The 26,847-nt window shown below is 44.2% G+C and overlaps 2 protein-coding genes across 9 annotated transcripts; one reads left to right on the forward strand and one right to left on the reverse strand.

Annotated features, from left to right (window-relative positions):
* Positions 1–867: 867 nt before the first annotated feature.
* On the reverse strand, positions 868–9,891 carry rbm18 (RNA binding motif protein 18). 5 transcript variants are annotated; one of them, XM_077019169.1, is made up of 7 exons: positions 9,697–9,884; positions 9,158–9,195; positions 8,933–9,046; positions 4,440–4,566; positions 3,574–3,654; positions 2,225–2,313; positions 868–1,863 (listed from the first exon to the last, which is right to left on the reverse strand). In XM_077019169.1, exons 2-7 carry the CDS (start codon positions 9,160–9,162, stop codon positions 1,698–1,700), a joined length of 582 nt encoding a protein of 193 aa, XP_076875284.1. In that variant the 5' UTR covers positions 9,163–9,195; positions 9,697–9,884; the 3' UTR covers positions 868–1,697. The 5 variants fall into 5 exon arrangements, with proteins under 5 accessions (XP_076875284.1, XP_076875281.1, XP_076875282.1 ...); XM_077019166.1 differs by having other exon boundaries at positions 1,721–2,313; positions 9,697–9,889; XM_077019171.1 differs by lacking the exons at positions 868–1,863; positions 2,225–2,313 and adding an exon at positions 2,320–2,631 and having other exon boundaries at positions 9,697–9,891.
* mrrf (mitochondrial ribosome recycling factor) lies at positions 9,865–20,116 on the forward strand. Of its 4 annotated transcripts, none has more exons than XM_077019163.1 (7): positions 9,865–9,958; positions 11,514–11,681; positions 12,035–12,187; positions 15,536–15,654; positions 17,442–17,533; positions 18,953–19,112; positions 19,552–20,116. In XM_077019163.1, exons 2-7 carry the CDS (start codon positions 11,519–11,521, stop codon positions 19,627–19,629), a joined length of 765 nt encoding a protein of 254 aa, XP_076875278.1. In that variant the 5' UTR covers positions 9,865–9,958; positions 11,514–11,518; the 3' UTR covers positions 19,630–20,116. The 4 variants fall into 4 exon arrangements, with proteins under 4 accessions (XP_076875278.1, XP_076875277.1, XP_076875280.1 ...); XM_077019162.1 differs by having other exon boundaries at positions 9,877–10,056; XM_077019165.1 differs by lacking the exon at positions 9,865–9,958 and adding an exon at positions 10,176–10,384.
* The last annotated feature ends 6,731 nt before the right edge of the window (positions 20,117–26,847 follow it).

A 26,847-nucleotide genomic window follows, 5' to 3' on the forward strand; every position in this document is an offset into this window, starting at 1 on the left:
TTCACAATATTTCCACAGAAACCGGACGTTTCGGACAAAGATCCATCAGCTGTGTAAGAAAAGTGCTTCTGAAGCTCTGGGATGTGAGCCTTGCGCCGCACACACGAACACACAAAAGAGAAGCAGGCCTGACGATGGTATCCGTATAAAGGGAGAGTGCGCGGGGGCTGCATTCGTGTTACCCGTACAGGTACGTACAGGCAACCGAAAGCGATTCATTTGGCAAGACATTCACACTTTAACTATTAATGGTGCCGTGCGCCCGTGTGGAATGGTCAAATTTGCGTAGACTACTGTATACTACTGCGCACACATATGCAGTATAGATGTTGCTAATACCATTTTCAGGCTTTCAAACATTATTCGGTGCAATGCGCTTCAATCAATGGACAACTACCTAAACGACCATTACTAGCGAAAGTTTGCAAGGACAAAATGCAGTCGAAAGATTAGACAATTTCAGTACTTCCGATTCGTCTCTCCGTTCTTTGTGGGGACCTTCAGAAATGGAAAGCTGTACAAGATAATGTCAGCATCAGTCACCAGTGTGAGCAGGTAGGAGTGTAGCGATTTCGGTCCTTTGGTGCATAACCATCACTGAAAAGGAACGAGAATGGTTGACAGAATGCTAGGTAAAAATCAAACGTTAAAAAGATCTCAGCTTGAAACGGAGGTCAGTCTACACTGTAGATTGCAGTCATTAGCGAACAATTGCATAGATCGGAATTCCAGCCACTGACACACCCCGGGAGAAGGCAGCATTTAACAAACACGCACCTTTCTCGTATCGAAAAATAAACAACAGTCGTCCAGCGTCAACTGAGAGAACAGTTGTCATAATTACAAAACGACACAGAGAACATAAGGTCAACTGAAGAGAGTTTATGTTCGTACGTTTTTAATCCTTTTGAATACAATATAAAGCGCAAAAGCTATCAAAATGTTGCCTACGTTAGGCCTACACACAACACCGACAGTGAGGTTATATCGCGGGTTTCAAAACTCCTCTTCCTGCCCCAGGTCACGTGTATGAAGCCCTTTTTAGAGGATGAGAAAACAACGTATATTTGAATAAATCAACAGCTAAATAACTACTGTGGCTATGGCGATGTTGTGCCATACATTGTGCTTGTGCCATACATTATCTATATAATAGAATAATTATTCTAAACGGGAAATTTCAATACAATTACAAAACATTAAATCTTCATCCTCGCAATTTAAAGTACAACACACCTGCAAGCAATTCAGGATTACAACACAATATACATGTTATGAGAAAACGAAACCAGATAAAGGATCCCACTGATTACAGAAGGTCCACTCTGGGTGAAGATCAATCAGGGGAGAACAAGCTTCAACATTTTTAGTTGAAGGTACAAAACATACAAAAAGAACCCCACTTTTCAACATCAATTAAAAAAAGACAAGGAAGTCACTGGAGATGTGCGATACTGCTCACACCAGGTAGACGAATGTCTTTCACATGGCGAAGGTAAAAGAGGATGGTGTGGTTCTCCTCCTTTGGGTCAGTGTATATCGGATCTTCATAAGGCTTGACTTCTCCCTCTCAATCAGAAATTATCAGATGTCCCGATCATGGCCATAAAAACAAGGACTTTGTATCCAAGTCCACAGTATACCAAGTAGAAGTCCTCAGAGCAGGTCCAAACAGGTGAACAGACTTGGAAGAGCCATCATCTCCTGTACCTGCGGAACGGCCTGCTGTAGGGCTGTGGCCGCTTCTCCCTCTTCTCGGGGGGCTTGTTGTAGAGGTAAGCAGAAGGTCCTGAGTATTCCTCATCTGGATTCTCCTCCATCATCTGGAGCTTGGCTTCGATGGCCCTAATCTTGGCACTCACACTTTCAATAAAGAGAGAGAGAGAGAGAGAGAGATAGACAGAGAGAGAGAGCGTGAGAGCATTAACACTTTACTTCAGTGCACACGGGCCATGCTGATGTGATGACACTTATTCTGAAGGGGTAAACATTCTGACACTTTTGCCATACTGTCTCATTCTGCTCAAGAAAATAACCGTGAAGTACACAGCTAGTGCCGTGAAACTGGAACAAACTGTTTTCTGCAGGAATGTTTGCACGGTAGAGCAAGATTAAGAGCAGAAGCAGTGGAGAGAGAGAGAGAGAGAGAGGGAGGGCTGCAGAGGGAATACAGGGGCAGGAGAAACAGGAGCTTTGTCTTGTGTCTAAAAGAAACTTGTGGAACCTCAGAGAGGTGGGCAGCTCCTCCGCTTCACTTGATGAAGGCTCCAAGCTGGCAGGCATGTTCTTGTCCCCTCTGTAAGGTTCAAACCTCTGAAAAGAGAGCACCATGCATGCACACCCACCAGGAGAGAAGACAGAGGAAGGATGCCTGTGAGACATATACTGGAGGACAGCTCACACATATCAAAGTCTGGAAAATAATCCCACAGGGCAACATAAGACAGCAGGGGCTGTGACTGACGGCAGCCTGGACATTCCACCTCAGGCTCAGGCAAACGGGGCAAACCCCCAGTCTGAGGCGGTACAGGAGAAGCTGTTCAACACAGCATGGGGCTGTGTGCTTCTTCCTCTCCAAACTGCCCTCTTTATTCCCCTGTGTGTAGTGATGCAGGAGCCTGCTTTGTGAACCTGTAAAAAATAAAATAAAATAAAGATCAGCTCAAGCCTCACATCTCGAGACTGAAACCTAGCATGACCGAAAAGCTGGTCGAGAAGACGCAAATTACAAGACAACATCTTCAGCAATATTATGAGAAGTACTTTAACACATGAAGAACAGTTCATTTTAATGCTGCACTAAAATCTTAAATTCATGCTCAACATTACACCTTCAAAAGTTAAATGTGGATTTACATCACAGTATAATCAAACTGGACTCCTGTTCCTGAATCATGAACTCTGATAATATTGATGTCACTCAGATTGTATTTCTCTGTAGGTGGCTTCAGACAGTATTTCTAAAGTGCCTGTGGAACTTCTATGGGATATCCAGTAACGAGGCATCTAAAAGTGTAGCATGACTTCCACATAATGCTCCAAGACACAGATAAAGGCATGACCAGCATGGTAAATGTAGAATGAAACCTCGAACACCTGCACATGTGCATTCCACAGCTCCAGCAACACACTCCGGCTTGTTGTTGTCAACAAGTCTGTCCTGTTGACCTTGACCCCAGCTTGGTGTCCCACTGTGCTAAGACTGGGAAGAGGGCCGCAGGCAGGAGGGGAGGGGAGGGGACGTATGGGAGGGCCGTGATTCACAACCATACAGGATTTCCTTTCCCCTAGTAGAAGCTGCCTATTGTTAGGGGCCAGGCTCATTGGAGGACTGCCTCTCCCTCCACAGCCTGGGCATCCTCAGGACAGCCTGGCTTCTGTTTGTGTCCGGACCGGTAAAACTGCTTTCAGCCAAGGCAAAGCTTAACCCTCCCTGGCTTTTCCTCAGTACCTGCTACTCAGTACCACTATTTTAGTGTTGTTGGAAACAAATTTTACTTGGGTCTGATTGTTTTGAGAGACTCTGCTTTATCAAATCTCACCTGGTCAGGTGTTTTTGAGACTCACCTTTACCTGTGCATGGGCCCAGCGTACCACCAGCTTCTTCGACAGCGCCAGCTTTCCGTTCAGACACTGTATGGCTCTCTCTGCCTCCTGAGGAGAAGAGCCAGTTACCTGAGAGCAAAAAAGCTACTCTCTACTCTAGCAGATTCTCTAGAAGAGGATTTTGCATCAAACATCCAGTTTCTCTTGAAACCTTGTGTGCTTCAGTACAATTTTGAATATATCTGAGGAAGGTATGATCTGTATAGTGGCACTACAGGACTGGGGATGGCAATGAGCTTGTTCCTGTTGGAGCACAAACTCATCTCTCCAATGCTGCCGCTTCTTTCCAGTAGAGGCAGGAGTAGCAGTGAACTACCACTGACCACATGAATTATTACAAAAACACGTGTCTTGAGTTTCAGTGTCTTATGGTCACTGAAGAATGCTGTTGAGAATGCACATGAATCCTGTGGACACACTTTCCGAGCTAAGGTCCCTCTTGGGAACATCTCCCATTACACTTCAGGTGGACAGCACTCAATGACCACCATCAGATGTTTGGGAACCTCTTTGAAGGAACCATTTAGCCAAATATTCCAACACTGCAATCAACATATACTGCTATCTACCATTTAGCACAATTAAATTTGCTTAGTGACAAGTGGCAGCTGCATAGCATTTATGTCTTTATATTTCAAGTCTTTCAAATAACCATAAAATGTTATGGTCACCACTTTCTGTAAGCAAACTCCAACCTCTCCCTGGATGTGTCTAAAGCAGCTATGTGACTGGGACTTTAAGACTCATTGAATGACCAAAACGTGAGTAATATAATTGCCATTTGGCATATACTAAGAGAGGCCATCATAAAACATCTGAAGGGGAAGCTGAACCTCTTTGGTGTGGAAATTGACGAAGCAGTATCCTCTGGGCTGGCCCTCCAGTGGTCCCGACTTGTGGAACAGGAAGTCAAACTGCTTTACTTTTCCAAACTTCTCTAGAAGCTTCACCAGGTGATACCTAAAACCAATAATTCAGAAAGGCAGCGCTAGGTTTAGAGCAGGAGAAGAATCGGATTCATTAGATGTGGCACAGTGTCTTTCCAATGTTTAATACGGACATAAATTGTGCAGAAAAATACACATTTTTTTTTAGATTAGGCAACCTTTAAAAGCATCTTCACGATAACAGAGCAATAAAACAGTAAGCAAGTGAGACAACACTCCACCCACAGATGGGCTTGAGTGGAATGACAGGTCTCTTAACACCTTTTTAGCTGCAGTAAATCTTTTAACACAATACAAAGGATACAGCATGAGGACAATGAAAATATAAAAAAGAGGAAGTCAGAATTCCCACTGGAGCTCAACTCCAAACAAACATCTACAACTGAACAGTTACAGCCCTTAAGTTGACCATGCTGAACTGGTACATGGTCTGAAGATGCCCCACTCACGTAGTGAGAGAGACTGGAGACAACGTAGGTTAGCTGACACGGCATCACAAGCATGTACTCCACTCCTGTATTCTAATCGCTATAGTCAAATAATTAGACCATACGACAGAGCCAGAACTATTTCAAACATGATTATCAAAAGGGAAAGACCAGTCTCATGCAAACAGGAGCATTTTATTGCAGTACATTACATCTACAATCAATCACCAGATCATAATCATATAATCAAAGCACTGGAATTCAAGACAGGAAATACAAATATCCACCATATACTGTCTATTGTGCAAGAAACACATATGGGTCAAATATAGACTAAAGAACGGAATACAAACCCACACACCCACAAGGTCAAAAGGTCAAACTTATATGCCATAATACTGCAATGTTTTATTGCAGACTAAAGCAATTATTGATCAAGATGGTTGGTATTATTTATCAAAAAGTTTCAATGGTGCTTTCAAAACAACTGTAGAATCTGATGAATGGTTCCATTTAATTCAACAGCTGGGCTGATTTTGAAACACACAAGACAAAGTTAATATTCAGACTCTGAAAGCATGAAACATTCAAGAACCTGATTCGTTTGCATTTCAGCGAAGAATCCAGGCGGCATCCAACACATGCCATCCAAGTACAGGGGGTTCAGAGCCATTACAAAATGGCACAAAGATGGAAGCAACTGGCAGGGAGTGGGCACGTTGGCCGGCAGGTCTTCAGCTTCGCTGAACAGTTCTGTTCATTTGTTCTTCATTACATCACCTTTATCATTATCAATAAAGGTAGCAAGAAAACTAAACGATGGTATATATTTTAACCCATAATACTGTGGATCACCCCTGCTGCTCAGCTCACTGCTGGCTGATAAGTTGGGTGGATGTGAACATGACCCATCTGGCACAGCAAACATCTCCAGGCACCTGGACGACTCATTCCAACATGCAGCAGGAAATCATGTGTTGTAGCTCGCATGAACTAGCGCCTCACCAGCATCGCTCCTCAGTGCATCCAAACTGCCAGTTGAAACAGCAGCACCAACAAATTGAATGTCGTGAAATGTGTGTCTGTGTTATTAAAAAATAAAAAAAATAAGGAAAACAATGTGTAAAATAAAATAAAAAATTAAAAACCACCACCACCCCACAGGTAAACACCAAGAACACCATCACCGCATTTGCAAACTGTTACTGCTTTTTGTGTGCTTTAAAAAAATATACATATCACATGTCTTTTGGCTTGTCCACAATAAATAGGCACTTGAGAGTACTTTATTGTTTCAGATTGGTCTGCAGTTATTTTTAATCATAGAATGCCTGGAGCTGAGGTAGAACTGGGGGTCCTGACTGCTGTCTTCATGGCTTCCCCTCCTCTCCCTGGAGCTTTCTCTCTGAGATCCTGCACTTTCCCAGACTCCACCCACTCAGGACCTGGCCACAAGGTCTTCCGGACAGAGCGGGTATTGATGAATTGGTGGAGGCCTTGATACATGATGACAACCTGTGGCATTCATCCGGTCAGTGCTTGAGAAAGGAGGGCTACACATCAAAAGGTGCAGGAGGAAAAGCATGTGGTCCGAGCAAGCGAGGCTGTTGTTTAATGGCAGAAAGCAAAGCCAAGCAAGAAACGTGCCTGAGCTAAAGGAAAAAAAATACCTCTGGTCCACCAACCTGCGATCTCATTCACCACCACCTGGTGCTTTCAGGGGCATTGAGGCGAATGTTGAACGAGATGGTGAAAGCTAGGGAGATATAAAGACAAATTCACCAAACCACGGCAGTACCCACCCTGGACCTGGTCTGAGTATATCTATTTTCATGCACAACTATCTAAATGTAAATGTGCCATATTTGTCAATTGTGATTTTTTTTTCCACTGCAATCGACATTTGTCCTCCGCTTTTTACCCATCTATGCAGTTAGGACACACACTTACACACTAGTGATTACTAGGGGGCTGTGGTGCATACATGCCCAGAGCGGTGGGCAGCCCTAGCCCGGCGAGCAGTTGGGGTTAGGTGCTTTGCTCAAGGGCACCTCAGTCATGGCCTCAGGCCTGGGAATCGAATCCATGACCCTTCGGTCACAAGACCAGTTCTATAACCACCAGACCATGACTCTCAGAGAGAAAATATCCAGTGAGTGGCAGTTCCGTGGGGGTGCAAATGCCTTGTTGATGCCAGAGGTCCGAGGACAATGGTCAAACCAACAGTAACTCAAATAACCAGTCATTTCAACCGAGACATGCAGAAGAGCATCTCTAAATGCACAACATGTCGAACCTTGAGGCGGATGGGCTACAGCAGCAGAAGACCACACCAGGTGCCACTCCTGTCAGCCAAGAACAGGAAACTGAGGCTACAATTCACACAGTCTCACCAAAATTGGACAATAGAACATTGGAAAAACATAGCCTGGTCTGATGAGTCTCAATTGTCTTGAACACGACAATGAGTTCACTGTACTCGAATGTCTTCCACAGTCACCAGATCTCAGTCCAATAGAGCACCTTTGGAATAGTTGGGAAAGGGGAGATTCACATCATGGATGTGGAACCAAAAAATTTGCAGCAACTGAGTGACGCAATCATGTCAATATGTAGCAGACTCTCTTTGGAATGTTTCCAGTACCTTGTTGAATCTATGCCACGGAAGATAAAGGCAGTTCTGAAGGCAAAAGAGGGTCCAACCTGGTACGAACAAGGTGTACCTAATAAAGTGGCCGGTGAGTGTAAGACAATGATTATGATATGGAGGGGGAGCAGAGAGTTAATGCAGTATTAGAGTGGGAGAATGAGGTGTAGGTGAGTCAGTCCCAAAGTACAATTTAAAAGAAAAGCAATGTATTCCTCTAGAAGGTGTGCGTATAGCAGAAAAGGCTTTCTGAAGCCAAATTCATGTCTTCTGCCAAGACCCAGCTTTAAGCAGTCCTGGCAGTGAGGTGATACAATGGAGCGAAAGGTGATGAAGTGGAAAATGTGTGTAGGGGAAGAAAGAGGGGTGGCTTGAGCGATTTGAGCTGTTTGGGCTCTTATGGTGCCCAGGCGATGACGTTCCAAGTCCCTGCCTTGGAGCTCAGTGAGGCTTGCATGAAGAGTCACTACTGCTTAGATGTGTAACTTTATAGAGGTAATTATTTAACATCATCACATGCAGCTTTATCTTACTGAAACCATGAGGACTGCTGTGCTCCGCCTCCCCTTTACACATGCTGACCAATCATCTCACTCTCAGTTCCTATCTCATCTCCTCACCACGAGGAATAGCCTATACAGCTTCAGTGAAGGAAACAATTGCAGGCCCTCTTCGCAACTCTAATAGCGCTTTTAGTTGGAGACATTTTTTGGAAACCAAGGAAAAAAACAAACAAACAAACATTAGGCGAGACCTCACACAGCAGAATTTGCAGTGCTCCGTGTGTGTGTGTGTGTGTGCGCACGCGTGCGCACGCACATGCAGTGACTGTGAAATGGAGCTTGCTACAACAAACACTTGGTACATGTGAACCAATTAATCTTCCCATACACCAGGCCAGGGTTATGGTTGCCGTTCTCAGTCAAGCATGTTATTTAAAGAAAAACAACGGGTGGTGAGGGAAGGAAACGCCTGTCTAGACACCAGCACAGGCAAGCTATACACTTTCCAGCAGCCCTCTCTCAAAGTGTGGCATTTCTCCTTTTCCATCTTTCTTTCTTGCTCACTCATTCGCCCTCTACCCCTCCCCCTTCCACCAGCGGCTACAGGTCGACAGCGAAAACATGCCAGGTGAGAGGGAGAAGTCACTAAGCATAGCGTGTTTCCATGGTTTCGCACGCTCTGCTGTCATCTGCTCATTCTCCAGCACCGCACATGTATGTGCAGAGCTAATCAATCATGCGTCCAGGCAAGCATGCCTGTCCACCAGGGCCCGAGACAGTCAAAACACGTGAAGTACTCACTCTGTGATTTTGGGATCGATGTTGCCAATCCACAGGCGATGTCCTTCCTGCGATGACCCACTGGACAGTATGGAGGCATTCTCCACCGTCTCTGCAGCTGACTGCATTGGGCTCCTGACAACACAGTTACACGCTCAGTTGTTATGCTCCACAACAGCGTTTCCCCATTTGCTTATTAAGCTAAAATCAAAAAATATATATTTATCATCAGAGAATGAAACATACAGCATGGGGCTATGCTGTATTTTTGTGATCCAGACAACCTGCAGATGGAAGCCTAAATAAAAATCACCTATTTGGCAACATTTGATTTCTGCCTTGTTATTATACAGTATTCACTACTACCATAACGTGGTAGTTCAACAGAGCTACAATCCAACTCCATAATCCTCTAGTTAGCTAACTAAACCAAACTCCAGCTTATGTAGCAAATAAATACTTAATGCAGTTAGCTAGCTGCATTTGCTAATTAATTATCCTTTTGATTTGTTATTAAATTGTCCTTACGCCATTCATAAGACAAATCAGGGATGTACACATGAACGGACCATACATAAACGTACATAGACGTAGATAAACATAAACATAGATAAACGTAAACACACACATATAAACACAGATAAACGTAGATAAACACAAATAAACGAAGGTAAACGTCATATTATTCCCCGGCGCAGCTAGCCTGCTTAATTACGTAGCTAACGTTTGGTATGCTAGCTGGCTACATTACCACCGTCTACGCAAGTAAATTTGCTTTTACGTACCGTACAATCTCCCTGTTTTTTTTTAACTCGCGACTACCGATGTTTCAAAAGCAACGCATATCGTTTATCTAGCTGTCCTGAACCCAGCGTGTGATCGGCTATGCCTGCTAACGCTTCTAGCCCAGCTAACGGTTGCTAACAATGCTAGGCAGACAAGAAAGACGCAGCCCGATGACGTTTACGTCGCTATGATGACGTTCTCCACGAGGACGCGCTAGCGGCGCTGGGCGACCTCCGTGCTGGAGTTACTGTGATCTCCATGGTATATGTAACACCTATGTAACGTATGTGTTTGAAGAAGACTGAAACGCGTCAGATATCTGGTGGCTTTACGTAGTAAATGTGCATCAACTCGTTGCGGTAAGGTTCCGACTAACTAGAATATCTAGCTAGCTAGCTAGTTAGTTAGTTATCAGAACCTAGCCACGTTTTGATCACTAATGACATGTTCTATCTTCCGGAGACATGACTTAGATAGAGTATAATCTTTACGTGCTTAGAGGAGAGCGATTCTGAATGTATGAACGGACTGCTGTCCTCATAGTTAACCGTACTTATCTAGCTAGATAAATGTTACAATATTCCATGCGTTATATGCGCGTATTGTAAATTGGTCAGGCTTAGTTTAGTGAAGACATAGTTGAACAATCCGCAATTAAACATCTAATCTCCTCTAGCTACAAAAGAGGTATGTTTCGTTTGAATGCACAGAAGATGACGTGTTTCTGCTGAGGAATATCCGCTCATTTCAAAGCCACCCTTGCTTCTGCCATGATATTATGTCTGCAAAGGCCACCAACAACTTTGAAGACACTTCTGCTGCTGAATCTACCGTCACAACCACTTCTGTTTGATACTAATGTGCAACATCGTCTTATCTTCTACGATAAGGACATAACAAACTGCAAACACGTCTTTCAGGGGCGCAGCTGCTCTCGCCACGTCCTTTTAACACCGAGGTGTACAGACCACCTGGGGACCGGTTTCCGCTTCACCTGCTTTCTAAAAGCTGCCACCATGTCCGTTCTATCTTCTCTTCTCTCGCTCGGCGGCTACAGTTGTTAGTCACCCTTTTGCGTTTTGATCTGCCTTCAACCGCAGCAGCTGTTCATTGAGTCCGCGACACGCCGTCAGCGAGGCCCGATCATAATCGCCACGCGTGTGCTGCTGACGGAGCGAACGCCTTCAAGGACGCCACGGCATACAGCCGTGAAAATACACGGGCCCTGACCCATCTCCATGGCTGTCGCTCTGGAAACTATAAGCAAGGTTTTATTTTGGCTAGAGTGATACTTGACGCCTAGGAAGAGTTCACTGCGTCGTGTCGTTCCCATTTGTACAACAGCATTGCTCTTAAAGTTTATTTTGAATCATAATGAGTGACGTGAAGCGTCTATAGCTGGAAATGGCCCATCGGTATTAGGAAAGTTTTAGGAAATTAGAGTTTGGCTTGCTGCCTGTACATCGGCGCTGACTATCAAATAATTCTAATTAAAAGAGGATATCCTTAAAACGTGGAATTTACAGAAAGTATGTAAAATGGCTTCATACATGCTACGCTCCCCCTGGTGGTCAGAGTAATCTATCACAATAATATATAAAAAATACCTAGTCACATATCAATTGCCGCACGGTCTTAGTTATAAAATTACTATGTTACTGAAGTCTGCAAAGCAAAACAGAGGAGATTGTACCACTGCTCGGTTTTGTTTGTTGAATTTGGTTTTATGTCATACCTTTTCCTGTGGAATATTGTGGACCCGGATTCTTGTGATGAATATATTTATTCCCTCTTTGGTGTGCTGTGTCCTTTGTAGAAGATATGGCGTCTGCTCGGCTACGACTGCTGTGGCCTGTACTGTCCTTCATTAGAGGGCCGCTAGGAACCGGCGCACGAGTGCCTCCTCTCCTACAGCACAGCTACCCACATGCTGTCGCACCTCCACCCTGTTTTGCCCGCCATTACGCCACAAAGAAAAGCAAAGGTGGGTGTAGCACCTGTATCACTCATCTGCTTCTGAGCCACAACACGCATGCCACTAGGACCATTTCAAAGGGCTTGTGGTGTGGGTGTAGGGGATCTTGCGTTTGTTCTTTGAGAAAGCTCTCCTCTCTGGTGCAGTGCTTGCTAGGTTTGCTGGAGTGGGCCTTTGGAGGGGAAGAGTAATTCCCTCGTCTTGCTTTCATATGTAATAGCAGTGATCACTTACCAGCATGCAGGCAGTTCCTTTTATTTATTTATTTATTTATTTCTCTCTGTATATGTCTTTGAAACCAGAAGTGAATGTTTTTAACCCTCTATCCCCCTACAACCCAACCCCATACCCACCCACCCCAGCTAAAGCCAAGGGGCAGGCAGCCAAAGTGAACATCAGCGCTGCTCTGGTGGAGGACCTCATCAACCTGGAGGAGGTGCAGGAAGATATGATGGCCGTGCTTGCCACATTGAAGGATGACTTCAGCCGCAACCTGGGAATCCGTACCTCCCCAGGTGGGATCCTTCCGCCCTCATCCACACACCACCAAACGCCTGCCTCTATCCCAGAAGACCAGCGTCTCGTGGTGCAGGGGTTCCTCAAGGTCATCAGGGGTTATCTTATAGCTGTCATTGAGGTTATATAAGGCTAGAGGAGCATTGTGTTGCCTTGTCCTCCCTAAGGGTCAGTTTATAAAGATCCATCCATGAATCAGTTCTGTCTCGCACTATTGTTCCATGAGGTGAGAACACTTATCGTGTTTGTGGTCCTGCTTCCTCAAGTACATCCAGGTCAGACCTGTTCACCTCAAGCCTGCCCAGTCCCTAGTGACCCCGTAAGGACGTTTCAAGGCCAGAACAGCACTGGCTCTTCGCTGTCACCTCTTAACCTCTTCACTCCTCCTGCTCAACTCCCCCTCCAAACGTCTTAGGGCGCCTGCAGTTTTACCCATAAAGCCAGAAGGGCTTAAGGCCTGTCAACCCCTGTGAACTCAAGTAGAAGTTGGAATAGTATGACATCATTTTTTCTCCTTTTTTTTTAAAAAAAAAAGGGGGGAACTCTAGTCATCTGGATCTGATTAGTGTGTGTGTTTTTGTTGTGGAGGAGGGGTGGGGGGGAGAGTCACCTTGACTGGAAAGGTGGTGGCAAACCCGTGGATTAATGCTGCCTCCCCACGCTGCTCTGAGGATGCATATGTGTACATATGATTTTGTAGTATGTTTTCCTGATGCATTTGTATTGTTTTGAATGTTTGAACTGAGCACAGGTGAACCCTTGGCTGCAACACATGGTGTGTGCTTATAACTCAGTGATGGGTAACCGAAGAGGTCCATGGCCCACTACACAGCAGGCTGTACAGTTTCTCTGCTGGGATGCTTAAACACTGCCTATAGGAGCAGTAAACTGTGGATAGATGAGGCTTAGAAAGTGCAATTCCTTCTCTGGATTTTGATTCAACCTCCCTGATTTAGCTGATGGTAGTAGGTTGATGTAATTAGTGAGATCAACAGAGTACTGTGGAATCATGGGATGTGTTTGAACCTGTGCCCCCCTTACACTGTCCCTTCAGGACAGGAGCTGTTGAGGAGACGAACCGTGAGTGGGACGATCATCTCCAGTTTTGAGAAGTTGCGCTATCGATGAATACACTCTTTATCTGCATTCTGCATGACCTTTGGCTTTTTCCGCTGAAGGGCCAGGAGGTGGTGGCATGAGCAGGACTCAGCTGGCCTCTCAGTTGATCCTCATCGCTTTGTAATGGAGGAAATGGCAGCTTGAAGCATGGAAGTGTTAGCAGATGTGAGAGGAACCAGGTAACCATGAGAGAAAGGAGGGAGAGTGAGGGAGATCGAGACCTCAGACACAGTCTTCCAGGGCATGGCCAGTCATTATCAAAAACTGGAAGTAGGGATGTCCCGATCCAGCTTTTTGAACTTCCGATACGATATTTATTTGCACTTCCGATCCGATACTGATATCAGCCGATACGATACCGGCCTACCCGAGCATGTATTAAAGTTTAAAGCTATTTAGCCAACTTACTTTGTTGTCATACTCATGCTGAAAAGTGTTTTACTCTTGATAACAAGCAGGGCTGGAGTGGGTCACTTTTTCAGTCCGGGAGTTTCATGCCCAAATCCGGCCCAAAATTATTTTTCCCTCTCAATTGGCCCAAACTAGAGATTGACATGAGCCGGCCCATCGGGAATCCCGGATCTCCCGATTAGCCACTCCGGCTTTGATAACAAGTAGCCAGCTGAATTGGGTGTGTTTGAATAATACACAATGGTTGGTAAGGAGAAACTGACCTGTTTATTTAGCAGTTAATAAACTCAAAATAGACAAAATAATAAATAACAAACAGAAATGGCATCAGTAAACCAAGGCTTAAAAAGCCATAAGTGCAAATTATATTGTAAATTGTATTTAAAAAAGTGGCAGTTTGTCACGCTTCGCAAACGTTTCTGCCAGTGTTAGTTGTATAGGACCTTTCTTTTTGTCTTTTTTTGTTTTCTTCATGTTGTTTATGGTGGTATTTCGCTTAATGCTTGAATGCCGCTGAGCTAAATTGGGGAGATGCTATGCTCGTGTGCTGAAGGTGTGCTGGAAAATGTGGACCGGATTTTACTCTCACTGGCAAAAACGCATCAAAAACTTGAATGGATTATCTAAATGGATGCGTTGGAAAACGGATCGAACTTTAAAAAAAAAAAAAAAACTGGATCGGCATTTTCTTGTGCCTGCCGAACCGATACGCATTTTTTTTACAAATATCGGTAGCTGATCCGATCCAAATATCGGATCGGGACAAGCCTAAATGGAAGCAAACACCTGTGCTTACTTGTGACAAAATGGATGTTTGGTTCGTTTTTAGCCACATCTGCTCTATTAACCTTTTTGGGCAACTGGACTGGCTCTAATTACAGAGTGACAGTTAAACACTTTTTATTACCCTTCCAAAAATTGCCTCTGAGACAACGGTTATGAAAATGGTATGAATATGGATATTGTCTCTTTAGTGGACTGTGGTTGACTTCAGTGGAAATATGCAGTCCGCAGACTATCGTGCATATATTGAAAAGACAAAAGTGCCGAGAATTGTAGTAGATAATGGTGTTTTTCAGTGGAAGGAGAGAAGTAAGCAGAATAACAGAATGAGAGGAGAGGGAGAGACAGAAGGGAGACAGACAGACAGACAGACACAGAAGTTGAGGCAGCTGAGAGAGGGGAAGGAGAGGAGCTGTGTGAGGGAAGGCAGATGATGAGAGGAGACATGCTGGCATGAATCTTTTGTAATCAAGCTAGAGAAGGCAAAGAGGGAGAAAGGGTACTGCTGAGGGAGGGAGAGAGAGAGAGATACAGACAGAGAGAGATAAGTTAGGCAGTTATCTGTTTTTTGCTGCTTTTCCTTATGTATTCACATTGAAAATGTATTTATTGAACACATTAATTTATGCAGGGTCGTGGTTGCTGTCTGCTGTGCCTTCAACCTGTTTGTGAAGGCTGTGTACTGTTTATATGCAGTCAAGACACCAACCTGAGTTTTAGTGTCTTCCCGTGGTTTCGGCCTATTTATGGTTCTGGTTTGGACTCATCTAGAAAAAAGAATTAAAAAGTAAATCACATTTTCTGTATTATGAAATAAATGCTGTTATTCTGAGGCATTGATGCTCATGTTGCTGATGTGCTAATCTGTTTGCACATCTGTGACCTCTCAAATGAATTACTTACGTAATTCATAAGAAATACCAAATATAATATCTGAAACATATCGTCATTTGCCATTTGTTTTCAGTTCTTTTTTTGATGACTCTGTAGTGGTGCTGTTTCTCTTTATTTCTTCTACTGTATGCTGTTTGTAGGTGCCCTGGACCACATCTTGGTGAACACCAAGGATGGTAAATTCCCTCTAAACCAGCTTGGACAGGTCTCCATGAAATCGCCCCAGCTCATAGTGGTCAACATGACCAGCAACCCAGAGGTAACGGCACTTGAGTCTTCGGAGGTGCATATGTGAGCTGAACACACACAGCATGCACTCGCACACACACTCGCGCTTCCTGCGCTGTAATCTGAGTGTGGCGCACCCCACCCAGCCGGGTTTGGGGGATGGTGATGGATCGTAGGGGGGTGAAGCCCTTTGTTGTAGGGGAGCGATTGAAGCAGGGGCCAGGAGTCTGACAGAGATGAGGAAATGACCGCACACTGCCCTATGCAGCACAGATCTGCGCTAATGTTCTCTCTCCAACACACGCAAGCATGCACGCAACCACGCACGTGCTCTCTCGAATACGCAACCCACACGCTCCAACACATGGCCTCCCAACATTTCTGTCTTGTTCCTTCTTCTACCTCGCCACCCTTGTCCTCTCTGATATCGCCTTTCTGCTGTTATTAATGAGAGTGGCCGGATGCTCAGATAAGTCTGTGAACGAGATTAATGCTCTTCCCTTCTGGTTCCTCCTGCATGAGGGTCTTGTTTCAGTCCTGCGCTCAACCCAACAAACCAGCATTTCAGCACTGCGTTAGCTCGTTACCTATGTTTGAGTCAAAACCTCTGGATGTTATGAAAACCGTGCACTGACCACGGAGTGGAGCAGTAATATGTAAACTACCATTATGTACTTGTAAATGCATTTGGTTTCCTGTTCATCGCCTTTTGAATTAAGGTAATGTGCGAGGACTCTGCACTACATTATGGGGGTTAGTTCAGGGTGCCCTTAAGGAGTAAGCACTTCATACCTTTTGCGGGAATAGTAACTGGCCAGGTGACTGGCCCAGCCCGAAAGCATACAGCTTTATAATTATTCCAATCCATTATGCACGCCTCTGGTAGAAAGGCCACTGTTTTCCCATCATTCATTAAAGCGCGGGGGGAAGTGCAGCCCCCAGTGGCCACTGTTATGGAGCTCCGTGGAGAGCGGTCATTACCGCCAGGGGCTGCGCGTCTCTCCGCGCCTGCTAACGCCGTGGTTGCTCTCGCTTTGTTCCTCTTTGAAGTCTCTGGGCAGTTGTAATCAAAAGGGGATCCGTGTCTATTTTTAACACGGCGACCAGAACCAAACTGGACTGGTGGGGATATATAAAGATGAATGAAAATGGTGGAAAAACAAATGCGCACATTGTGTGCATCACTCACCAAGAGATGAGCTGTGGAATCCCACCACATTCGGATCAGACTCTGAGAGGAGCTGCAAAATAAACCTGTCTGACAACTCAATCACTCTGCTTGGTTCCAGGGGTTTTAACCCATGCCACTTCTTTTGTACCACAGCTGTGGTTCTTGTAACCTGTTGGAGCACCATTTACCTCTCCACAAACTCAGACTTCATCCTCCGTTACCCTTAATAACTATTGATAACCTCGAGGAGTTTATTACTGCCAACATAGTGCTGGGCAGCTGTGCGATCCCCAGTGGGGTGAGCTGGGAGGAGCCCCTGGTGTAGGTCACCAGGGGTCACACTGCAGCCCCTCAGCCCTGTCCCAGAGGAGTGTGTGCTGACAGTGCCCAGCGGCGATTCTCCACACACACACACACACACAGCCTTGACCCTGCTACACACCCCTCCAGAGATCCAGCAAAGGGAGATTTTTTCCCCAATTCACCTCGGATCAAAGAGCCTGTGTGTGGGTACTCTGGTGGACTGAGGTTGGATGGAGGTTACAGGATAAATGCACACTCCGAACGAGAGTACATTAATACACACTCAAATATAAATACACAAAGCAAGTAGGCCAACATTAGCCCATGTGTGTGTCCATCCTCAGGCCACTGAGTCAGCCACCCGTGCTCTACAGGGGAGTAGCATGAAGCTGAATCCAGAGGTGGAAGGCACCATCATAAGGGTGCCCATCCCCAAGTGAGTAGCCTGTGAGCCCCACCACCACTTTCTCCTTTTCTCTTCCTTTCTCTCTGTCCTCCTTTCTCCCTCCATGTTTCACTAGCCCTTTACTTTATGATCACGTAATATTTTAGTTACTTTTTAAATCATCACACAGTGATGTATAACTTCAACACATCAATGCCAAGAGACATCAAAGAGCTATGAAGCATCTAAGCCCAATCTTTCCCCTGGAAATCTGACATTTTGTATGGTCACCTTAAACTTGCCACTTTAAATCTTGTCACTAAGTCATTTCACTTAAATGGCTTTTTAACTGTGTATATATATATATATATATATATATATATATATATATATATATATATATATATATATATATATATATATATAATATATAAATTTCTATATTTTATATTTTGTTTATTTATCGTAGTTTAATTTAAGGTGGAGTAGTCACTAAAGCATTTCACTGCCTGTCGTACTGTGTATGACCATGTCTATGACATAAACCTTGACTTGAAGTCTATAGGTCTACAGGTGTATAATTGTGTATAATATTAATCAGTTTGACTTCAACATGGAAAGCTACTTGGCTTTTAAGCTCTGTGTGTCCTGCTTTTCTGTACCACAGACTGCAGTAAACTGCTTGGGGATTAAATGTATAATTCTTCTTCTTCCTCTTCTTCTTTCGGCAATTCCCGTTTAGGGGTCGCCACAGTGGATTAAACTCCCCCATCTGGTTTAAGTGTATAATTCAGTAGTGTTATTTAACATGTACTACAAAAATAAATTCCCAGCCATTGCTATATCTTGTTTCAGTGTGTTTCCCAGTTCCTCTCTCTTTCTGAGGTAAGGAGGCACTTGCTGGGTTCAGGAGCCTCTAACCACTCATCTCCTCGGCTCACCTGCCAGGCCACACTGGTGTACAGCTTTACCTTTATTCTGAACACCACAAAACCAGTTGATTGTGGAGTTTAGCCAGGCCGATGGCTGCTTTGGCGATAGCAGGTGCTCCTCTGGCAGTAGACACTGGAGGGGCCAGACGCGGCGGCCGCAATCAGCATGGCCTCCTTGCATGAATTTGCATATATAAATGAAGCGTGCGGCTTGATTGGCTTGGAATCACTAATTACATGCATTGTTTGGTATAAACAGACACTGCTCTTGGACTGTTTGCAAATGGCTCATATCAAAATGGCAATTAAGGAGGAGGCTAGCAGGGTACTTCAGCACCAGAAATCTGGAAAAAAGTTTTAGTTGTGGAAATAAATAATCAGGAGCCATTTTCAGTTCTTAAAAATGTTTGACGTTTCAGTATACAATTTGCCTATATTAAAGCAACATATTCTTTATTTTATTTCTGTGTATGCTGTGTTTATGTATATACATTTGTGTGTGCACGTATTTGCGCATGTGTAACTGCGTGATTGGCAGGGTGACTCGAGAGCACAGGGAAAACCTGGCTAAACTTGCAAAGCACTTCAGCAACAAAGCAAAGGAGTCGATTAGGAGAGTGCGGTCCAGCGCCCTGACAGGCATGAAGAAGACCAAGGAGGGAATTTCCGAAGACACCATCCGCTTGATCGAAAAGCAGGTGAGAGGAGTTCGATTGAGCTTCAAAGACCAAAACAAGTACTGGTGAAGGAACATTGTTGTGTTCTAGCCCCACATCATCTGCTTAGCACCTCCAATAGACCAACAGTGTTTTAGAGTTTCTGGACTCCAGTCCGATTCGGCCTGCGAACCTGTGTTGGCTGATTGGGACTGCTAACAAATGTTGGCTTTGATTAGCCTGTGAACCGATGTTGGCTCAGGTGTGGTTAGGACTTTCACTTCCCGTCCTTTCATAACTAGAGCTTGACTGGAATAAAAGGCGGGCCACTCTTCTGTTTACATGCTTAACCTATGCCCTTTAACCTCTCCCTGCAGTGGCTCTAGGCTCACTCAGAAGGATGGGCAGTAATGAATCTGAAGTGTCTTGCCATTTCTTATGTCTGCTATTTGTGTGATGCATCTTCTCCCACTGTCGGCAGGTTCAGCAGATGACGGACAATTGCATAGCAGACATTGACAAGCAGTTAGCCGTGAAAACCAAGGAGCTGCTCGGCTGATGGAGACGCAGCCAACCCTGTATCTGTGAACTCGTGCACTGTTTAAAAAAAAAAAAAAAAAAAAAAAATGGAACCGTGTGTAACGGTTACAGTGATTCGAATTTGGCATGTCAGAGGTGGGGCTTGGTTGATATTTGTGTACTTTCCTCATACATAAACAAAAGTTGCCTTGGCACGCCAGCGGCTACAAGACTCTGCCCTGTCCTCAAGTCTTCAAACAAACGGGAGGCCGGATGAAGTTTTAATGTGATTGGGGTCCTCCTCCTAATCAGAGTGATGCCACAGGCGCTGTGTTTATGTAAGAGAGCGCAGCAGTCAGTGTAAACTCTGTGGTCTTTACAGGACGGTGGGAGTCTGAGTGTTCACAACAAGGCATTGCCAACATTTGATTTGCATTCACAGCTGCTGAGCTAAAAATGAATATTTTCCCCTTCTGTTTGTATGGATTACCAATACAATTGGAATAAAAGGCACACATTTTATTGGCCATCTGGGGACTGAATCTCTTCACTTCTCTTTACTGCTTATACTTTACTTAATTCTTTTCCTAAAAGGAACATCATTCTAGTGGATTCACTAATGTTGGTGCAAATGGCAACCCTAAATTGCATGGATGTCAACATAAAAATCCTAATGTAAAAACTGGCATGCTGAACAATGGTAGGGTTTGCACTGAAAAGCATCGTCTCTAATAGAGAAAAACACAGGGGTGACTGAATAAACAGAGGTTTGAGGTAGTACACAGACGGAGGAAATGGGCAGGTTTTCACTGTTCCAGGGTCCATATGTCTGCAATTTGGGGGCATTGTGTATCTTGGCCTGGACCTGAGGCTCATGATCGATGGAGGGGTGAAAATTCTGAGACGCTGGCTCCGCACACTGGCCTGAAAATTGCTTTCAGCTGATAGCTTCATTTCGCTTTACATTTATCAAGCAGATTACTACGCGTCTTTCTCTGTTTACAGCGGCCATGATGGAGGTGATCGGGATGGCAGCAGGGAGACCAAATGTTTTTCCTTCTGTGTCGTTGAAAATATACATGCATAAATTGGCTCTGTAAACTTTGGAATTGAAAGTGTGCTCCTTGTTTGATGCAAGAGTGGCTGTCACTTTCTGCAGAGGTGTCTCGTCCAACCTCGGACTCGGTAGCAACAATACAGAAGTGTATCATCCACAGAATTCTGAGGAGGCCAGAGACTAGCGACCAGTTGGCTTCCTTATTTCCTACCCTACTTTAACAGAAGGTGGAATCGTACACCGTGCTCCATAATGCCCTTTCCGCACCAATTTTACGTCTAGTTTATATGCAGATTATTTAGGATTGAACTGCATTATTCATGCTGCTAGTCTCGTGACAATGCAGGAACTGCGATATCCTGGTTCAGCGCGAGTGTGAGCTCTCATGTGATGGCGGGGTCTCCAGCGAAGAAGCAGGCTATTATTCTCTCCCAGGCAGCGCTGATTACGTTCCTCGCACGCACTCCGGTGCTCCGATGGGTACAGGGACTCGAGAGGCATATTTAATCACTTCAGAGCCACCGAATTGGTTCCCGCACGCTCGTTGCGTCCTCGCCTCTCAAGTGCGCGAGCCACCCGACGGTCTCATCAAGAATCCAATCAGTATAACGGCGAAATGCACTTCGGCTAAAACGAAGAGCGATTTTCTGCCAGGATACTGGTGCCAGAAGGGCAGGCTCACTACATATGCAAATCGAAGGGAAATTAACGCGGTTTCTCGTGCTCTGATGGCAACTCGCGTGCCAGGCGTGGTGGGAGCAGCGCAAGGTGGATCGTTCTCTTTCGACTGCATAATTCATTTTTGATCCTAGGTCGACTCGAGCCCTCCTTAACGAATTACACACTTTAATCAGCTTCTCTGCTCTTAACAAAAAGACTGGTGAGTCAGAGCAGTATTGTTGCAGGGGGTAAAAGATTTGCACGCTGGAGTTTGAGCTACTAGACTAGGCTATATATGTCTGAATATGCACACCTGAACAGATGCTTTAGTACGTGGCTATTGCCCTACTGCAACATAAAATTATGTATTTATATTAGTTACATTAAAAGTAGCCAATAATCAGGTGGGTAATCCAGGCCTTGGAATTGTTTCCTTCCGGGTCAACTCCAGCTTGAATGACTTGACCTTTTTTGCGGGCAATTGAAGTCCATCGTGGTTCACGTGCTCATTAGGTGAGGTACCCCACGACGCTCGGGCCTGCTCCACCGCCGTCAGAGTAACCCCGTCTAACAGAGCGTCTTTTCAGTTTGGAGTGGTTAAACTGTCATTTCAAATCGCGCAGACGTTGTGATTACTAGCACAGGACGAATTATATATTTAGCTTTATGTCCGCTACGATTTCCTGCCTCGTCTTGATCCTAAGTGACTGAAGTACTAGATACCCCGATCTCCACCGAGCCGCACGCGTCCCGCGGGAAGACTGTAATCAGCGCTCTCAGGGCGCGAGGAAGATGAGGAGCAGCACGCGAGCGGGGTCTCTATACCGTTCGTATTATTCATACATTCTTAAATACAAAACAGAAAAGATGGCACCTGCCATGGTCGTGAACCTCGTGGGCGCCTTTAGATGCGAGGTACCAACGTTAGTTCGATTTGGCATTCTACTACTGCAGACACAAAAAGAACAGTGAATTGGTGAAAACGGCATCAATTTAAAATATGTTCCATGCTTTAAATCCATATTATTTCGAGCATGTTCTTGCCAGCACACTGTCCTTGTTGTGCCCAGGTTCTAGTAGCTCTTTTGAGTACATTTTTGTATGATTTATTGTCAGATATAATAAAAGTAGAGACTGATTGTGTATGATTCTGACCACAGTAAAAGTGACATCTAGTCTAGATCGTCCTAACTTATTTTACCATGTTCAAGTTCAGCAGCATCATGGTCATTTTACAAAAATATCTGACCACAGCGGACTGCTTCCAGGTCTCTCACTATCCATTTCCGGCAGTTAGAAGACGAAAAGATGTTATATACAAAGTAACGCATGATTACTTTTGTGTGATAAAGAACTATCATTTGGCATAGAAATGCATAGAGTGGACAGGAAGTCTACTAATCTGAAACCTGATGCAGGAGGAAGGAAGGACTCAGGAACCAGGCTTCAGAGCTTTCACCAATCATATCCATCACAGGCCCAGGCCCAGACTCATTAGACTACAGCACTGCACTTAACTAAACATCTTTTCCATAAAATAAATGCTTCCAGGTTACTCTAGGCCCAGGTCGCCCTCGCATCTGATCTCAATTACCCATGCGCGGACTCCAGCTCAGGCAGTGCAGAGAGGATGCTGGCCTGCTCTCCAGACTGCTGCTTTACCCCCATCTGACACCAGCGTTACTGGTTCTTGTATAATTGTTAAACTGCGTATTGGTTATGGTGAGCCAGACTGCAGACGGGAAAGGTGCAGACGGCTACCCGGGATCTCGCCAAACTAGCACACTGTGTTATTACCCAGCCAGCACAACACTTGAGAGAATGCATGATACGCACGCTGACTGTCACATTAAGGAATTGGCAGTGGGGTGGGTCTTGGTGAATAATTGTTTCCTGATGCGTTCTTTCCCTTGGAATATTAATTACACGCTGATTGAAATCTTGTAGAGTATTCGGGTTGAAACTGTGAGAGGAAGTGGGGCCTAGCCTATAGAGGAGTGTCCCGTTTGATGGGGTTTACTCTTATTTGGTCAAAAATCTGCCATTTGGTTTTAAATGTAAGAGGGAACAACTAAGTCACTATTTTTTTGAACAGAGAAGTTATAGAAAAACCATGTGACTAGAGCTTTGGCAGCATTTCTGAGATTAGACTTTCTGCATGTAATTTTTCTCACAGGTCACATACAGGGGAAAGAAGAGAAAGCAAAGAAACAGAAGTGGGGAGCTGCATAACATATGTTTTTTGTTCGCCAGGAGGCCTTGAACACACATTTTGTTTGGAAAGGATGACAAAACAGAACAAAGTGGAGTTCATCTTATTTGTTTGCTCCAGTCTCATGCAATCCCTGTCCTGGTCTTCACTCATCTCCCGGTCTTCATCCAGTCTGGGGTGGGTGTTGCGGCTTTATTTTAATGTCTTTGGAATTGATGAAAGCCCTGAAGTCATTCCCTTTGCAGAAAATATGAACAAGACTCCGCCAAGTGGTTGTACACGGTCCAACATTTTGACTTTAAAAACCAGAGAAATGTGAACCTGTTTTCTTTCTAATAAGGTTACTTTTGCACTCCTAGATATACAATTTACAACTTGTGTGCTGTGACTACCATGCCACACTGCCAAAACATACATTGCTAACATTTATTTTCTTTCAACAAGTACGAATAATATTTTTGTATACAGCTTGTAACTTTACTTGACGTAGGCTACAGAAATGACTATGTGTAGAAATCATATGAAGTCTAAACTAGGCATTTTTGCGCAGAGAAACATTTCAGCACCCACTGAACTAGCCATTTGTGACAAAGCATATATTTTATCATCATATATTATCATATTTTATCATATTGTCATCAGAATCAGAAGGTTTTTATTGCCATATTAGTGAACAGGTTCACAATATTAGGAAATTGCTGCGGTACTTGGTGCTAACATAAAAAACAAATAAGTTAATAAATAAATAAATAAATATGAAATAAAATGGAATAATACTTCAATAAGACACTATAACTATAACAATATTACAAAATATACAGTATGTAGTTTGACCGAGATGAGTTGTAAACATCTAGTGCAGAGCATAAACCAGCAGGTGAATGCTAAAGTGACATGATAATTGACCATAGAAATAGTACTATGTAAACTATAGTCAGGTAATTGAACATGACAGTGCAGTGATCAGTGCAGACAGACAGATGCATAAACATAGGGTCATGAGCGTTTGTGGAGGGTGGTGGTCACAGTGTTAGGGTTATTGTTCATGAGTCCAATGGCAGAGGAAAAGAAACTGTTCCTATGGCAGGAGGTTCTGGCCCGAATGGACCATAACCTCCTTTCTGAGGGGAGAGGGTCAACAACTCTGTGTCCAGGGTGAGAGGGGTCGGCTCCCTTCAAAACATAACCTGTTATTTAACTCTGAAACTCTGAATTGGTAGGCTCATACACGGACTGCCGCATGATTCCAAGTCTCCCTTCGCGCGCCACTATATTTAGGGCTGTTTGAGAAGTAGCGGCCTGTGAGTCTGTGACGAAGGGCTGTCAATAAAACGTGCTCATTAAAATATTAGAATCAGGCCACTAGCATTCGGCTATACAATTTGGTTTATTTTTGAGTAGTGCTTATTTATTTGTTATATTTATTTAATATATTAATTTGATAAATACAAAAATATGCCAATCTCAGGTTACTGAATAAATCAGTGAAAAAACACATTGTTCCACACCTAACTAATATTTTTACTTTTAGAAACCTTAACTCTCCATGAACCATTTCAAACCACAAACCAGTTTATCATTTTAAATCAGAACCGACCTCCCAATTACTTTGAGGATTACTTCCGGTTAGAGCACGCTGTGCGCACTTGTGCTGCCGCTTCTAACTGGATTATTTATTTATTTTGGCATATTTTTCATATTTTGCTCTTGTCTGTTACTGATTTATTTTGCCAAAGCTATATGCAATATCCATTATCCTGGATAACAAACGTTTTACTCCGAGTTAACTCGTGTCGGTGAGCTTTTGTGTTGTTTGCGCTTTACCTCATTTATTACGAGCTTTCTCTCCTCTGATCCACACCCATAGCTGCTTCATTCTGGGTGAGCTTGCACTCATTCCTTTATGATTTATGCTGCCAGCTTTTCGATCTGTATGGTTGTGCTGGGCTACCCTGCTGTTCTTGTTGCTGGTTGGTGTTTGGTTAGCGGACCGGCTAACGTAGCATTGTGAGGTTACTGAGCGCTGTATTCCAACGAACATTGAGTGCTTCGTCCTAAAGCTCTCACTGAAAGGTCTGATCACTATATTTTAGTAATTACCCATCTGCTAAGATTTACAACCGGAGTATGGCACTTACATACACAACAGTGCAACTCAGAAACCTCTGTATTCCATCCCGTCTGGACAGTGCTACATATAAATTATGTCAGTCACTTGGCATCATCTGTCGTCCCCGTTATATCCACAGTGGTTCCAGATCTCGTCTCATCATCCATCGCTCATCGGACACTACTATTCCTGTTATCTGGACCAATAGAATTAGCCGCCCTACAACTACTTGCTGACTACGAAGTGTAAACCGGAACCTTTTACGTACTCTACCCTGCATCACGTCCATGGCTTCGTCAAAATGCTACGAAACACCAACTAAAAATAGACTTGGGATTGGAATACTGAATTGTCGCTTTATCACAGATAAAGCTGACGTTTTAAATGATCTCATGATGGACAATAACCTCAGTATGTTTTTTCTCACAGAGACATGGCAGCCACCGGACGATTACCTTCATTTAAATCTTCTAGCATCTATTGGCCATTAATATTTCGCTAAACCTAGATCTCATGGGAAGGCTGGTGGGCATGCTGTTGTTTTTCAAAATACACTTAATATCAGTCCCTGTGAATTTCACGAGGTGGTTTCTTTTGAATTTATGGCACTGAAACTGAACAGTTCAATTTCTGTCATGTTCTTGCTTATCTATCGTCCACCAAAGGCTTCTACCAACTTCTTTTCTGAGCTCTGTGAGCTACTTACCCCGGCCAGCTCTACATGCCCAGCTCTAGTTTTGCTAGGACATTTTAACATTCATGTTGATGCTAATAGCTCAATAACATCAGAGCTTGCTGTCGTACTGAACTGTTTTAACCTAACACAACATGTCAACTTTCCCACCCATCTCCATGGTCACATGCTGGACTTGATCTGCTCCTCTGGCCTGTCAGTTACTGATGTAACAGGATCATTTGTTGGGGTCTCTGACCACAAGCTTATCAAAGCCACAATTAACATTATGGTTTCTGATCGCTGTGGTAAATCAACAGTATCATACCGGAACACAAAAGTTATCAATCCTGTGACATTTAATACTCTTCTTCAGTCCTCTCCTCTAGCTTCCATCACACTGTTGTCCTGTCCCGATGAGATTTTGTCTGTTTACAATCATACATTGTCTGAAATATTGGACCAAACTGCTCCTATGAGGACTAGGCGGGTTCCTGCTGGACGCTCTTGCCCATGGTTTACCCCAGAACTCCGTATTATGAAAAC

Source organism: Brachyhypopomus gauderio, chromosome 10, assembly GCF_052324685.1.
Source record: "Brachyhypopomus gauderio isolate BG-103 chromosome 10, BGAUD_0.2, whole genome shotgun sequence".
Taxonomy (NCBI): Eukaryota; Metazoa; Chordata; class Actinopteri; order Gymnotiformes; family Hypopomidae; genus Brachyhypopomus; species Brachyhypopomus gauderio.

What these genes read in the sequence shown, in the direction of transcription:
- mrrf (XM_077019163.1), top strand. Translation starts at nt 11,519, where the DNA reads ATGGCGTCTGCTCGGCTACGACTGCTGTGGCCTGTACTGTCCTTCATT. An exon ending in CGCCACAAAGAAAAGCAAAG is followed by an intron (nt 11,682 to 12,034) that starts GTGGGTGTAGCA and finishes CACCCACCCCAG; the next exon opens with CTAAAGCCAAGGGGCAGGCA. An exon ending in ATAAGGGTGCCCATCCCCAA is followed by an intron (nt 17,534 to 18,952) that starts GTGAGTAGCCTG and finishes CGTGATTGGCAG; the next exon opens with GGTGACTCGAGAGCACAGGG.
- rbm18 (XM_077019166.1), bottom strand. An exon ending in ATCGATCCCAAAATCACAGA is followed by an intron (nt 4,567 to 8,932) that starts GTGAGTACTTCA and finishes TATTGGTTTTAG; the next exon opens with GTATCACCTGGTGAAGCTTC. An exon ending in TCAATTTCCACACCAAAGAG is followed by an intron (nt 3,655 to 4,439) that starts GTTCAGCTTCCC and finishes TCTTCTCCTCAG; the next exon opens with GAGGCAGAGAGAGCCATACA.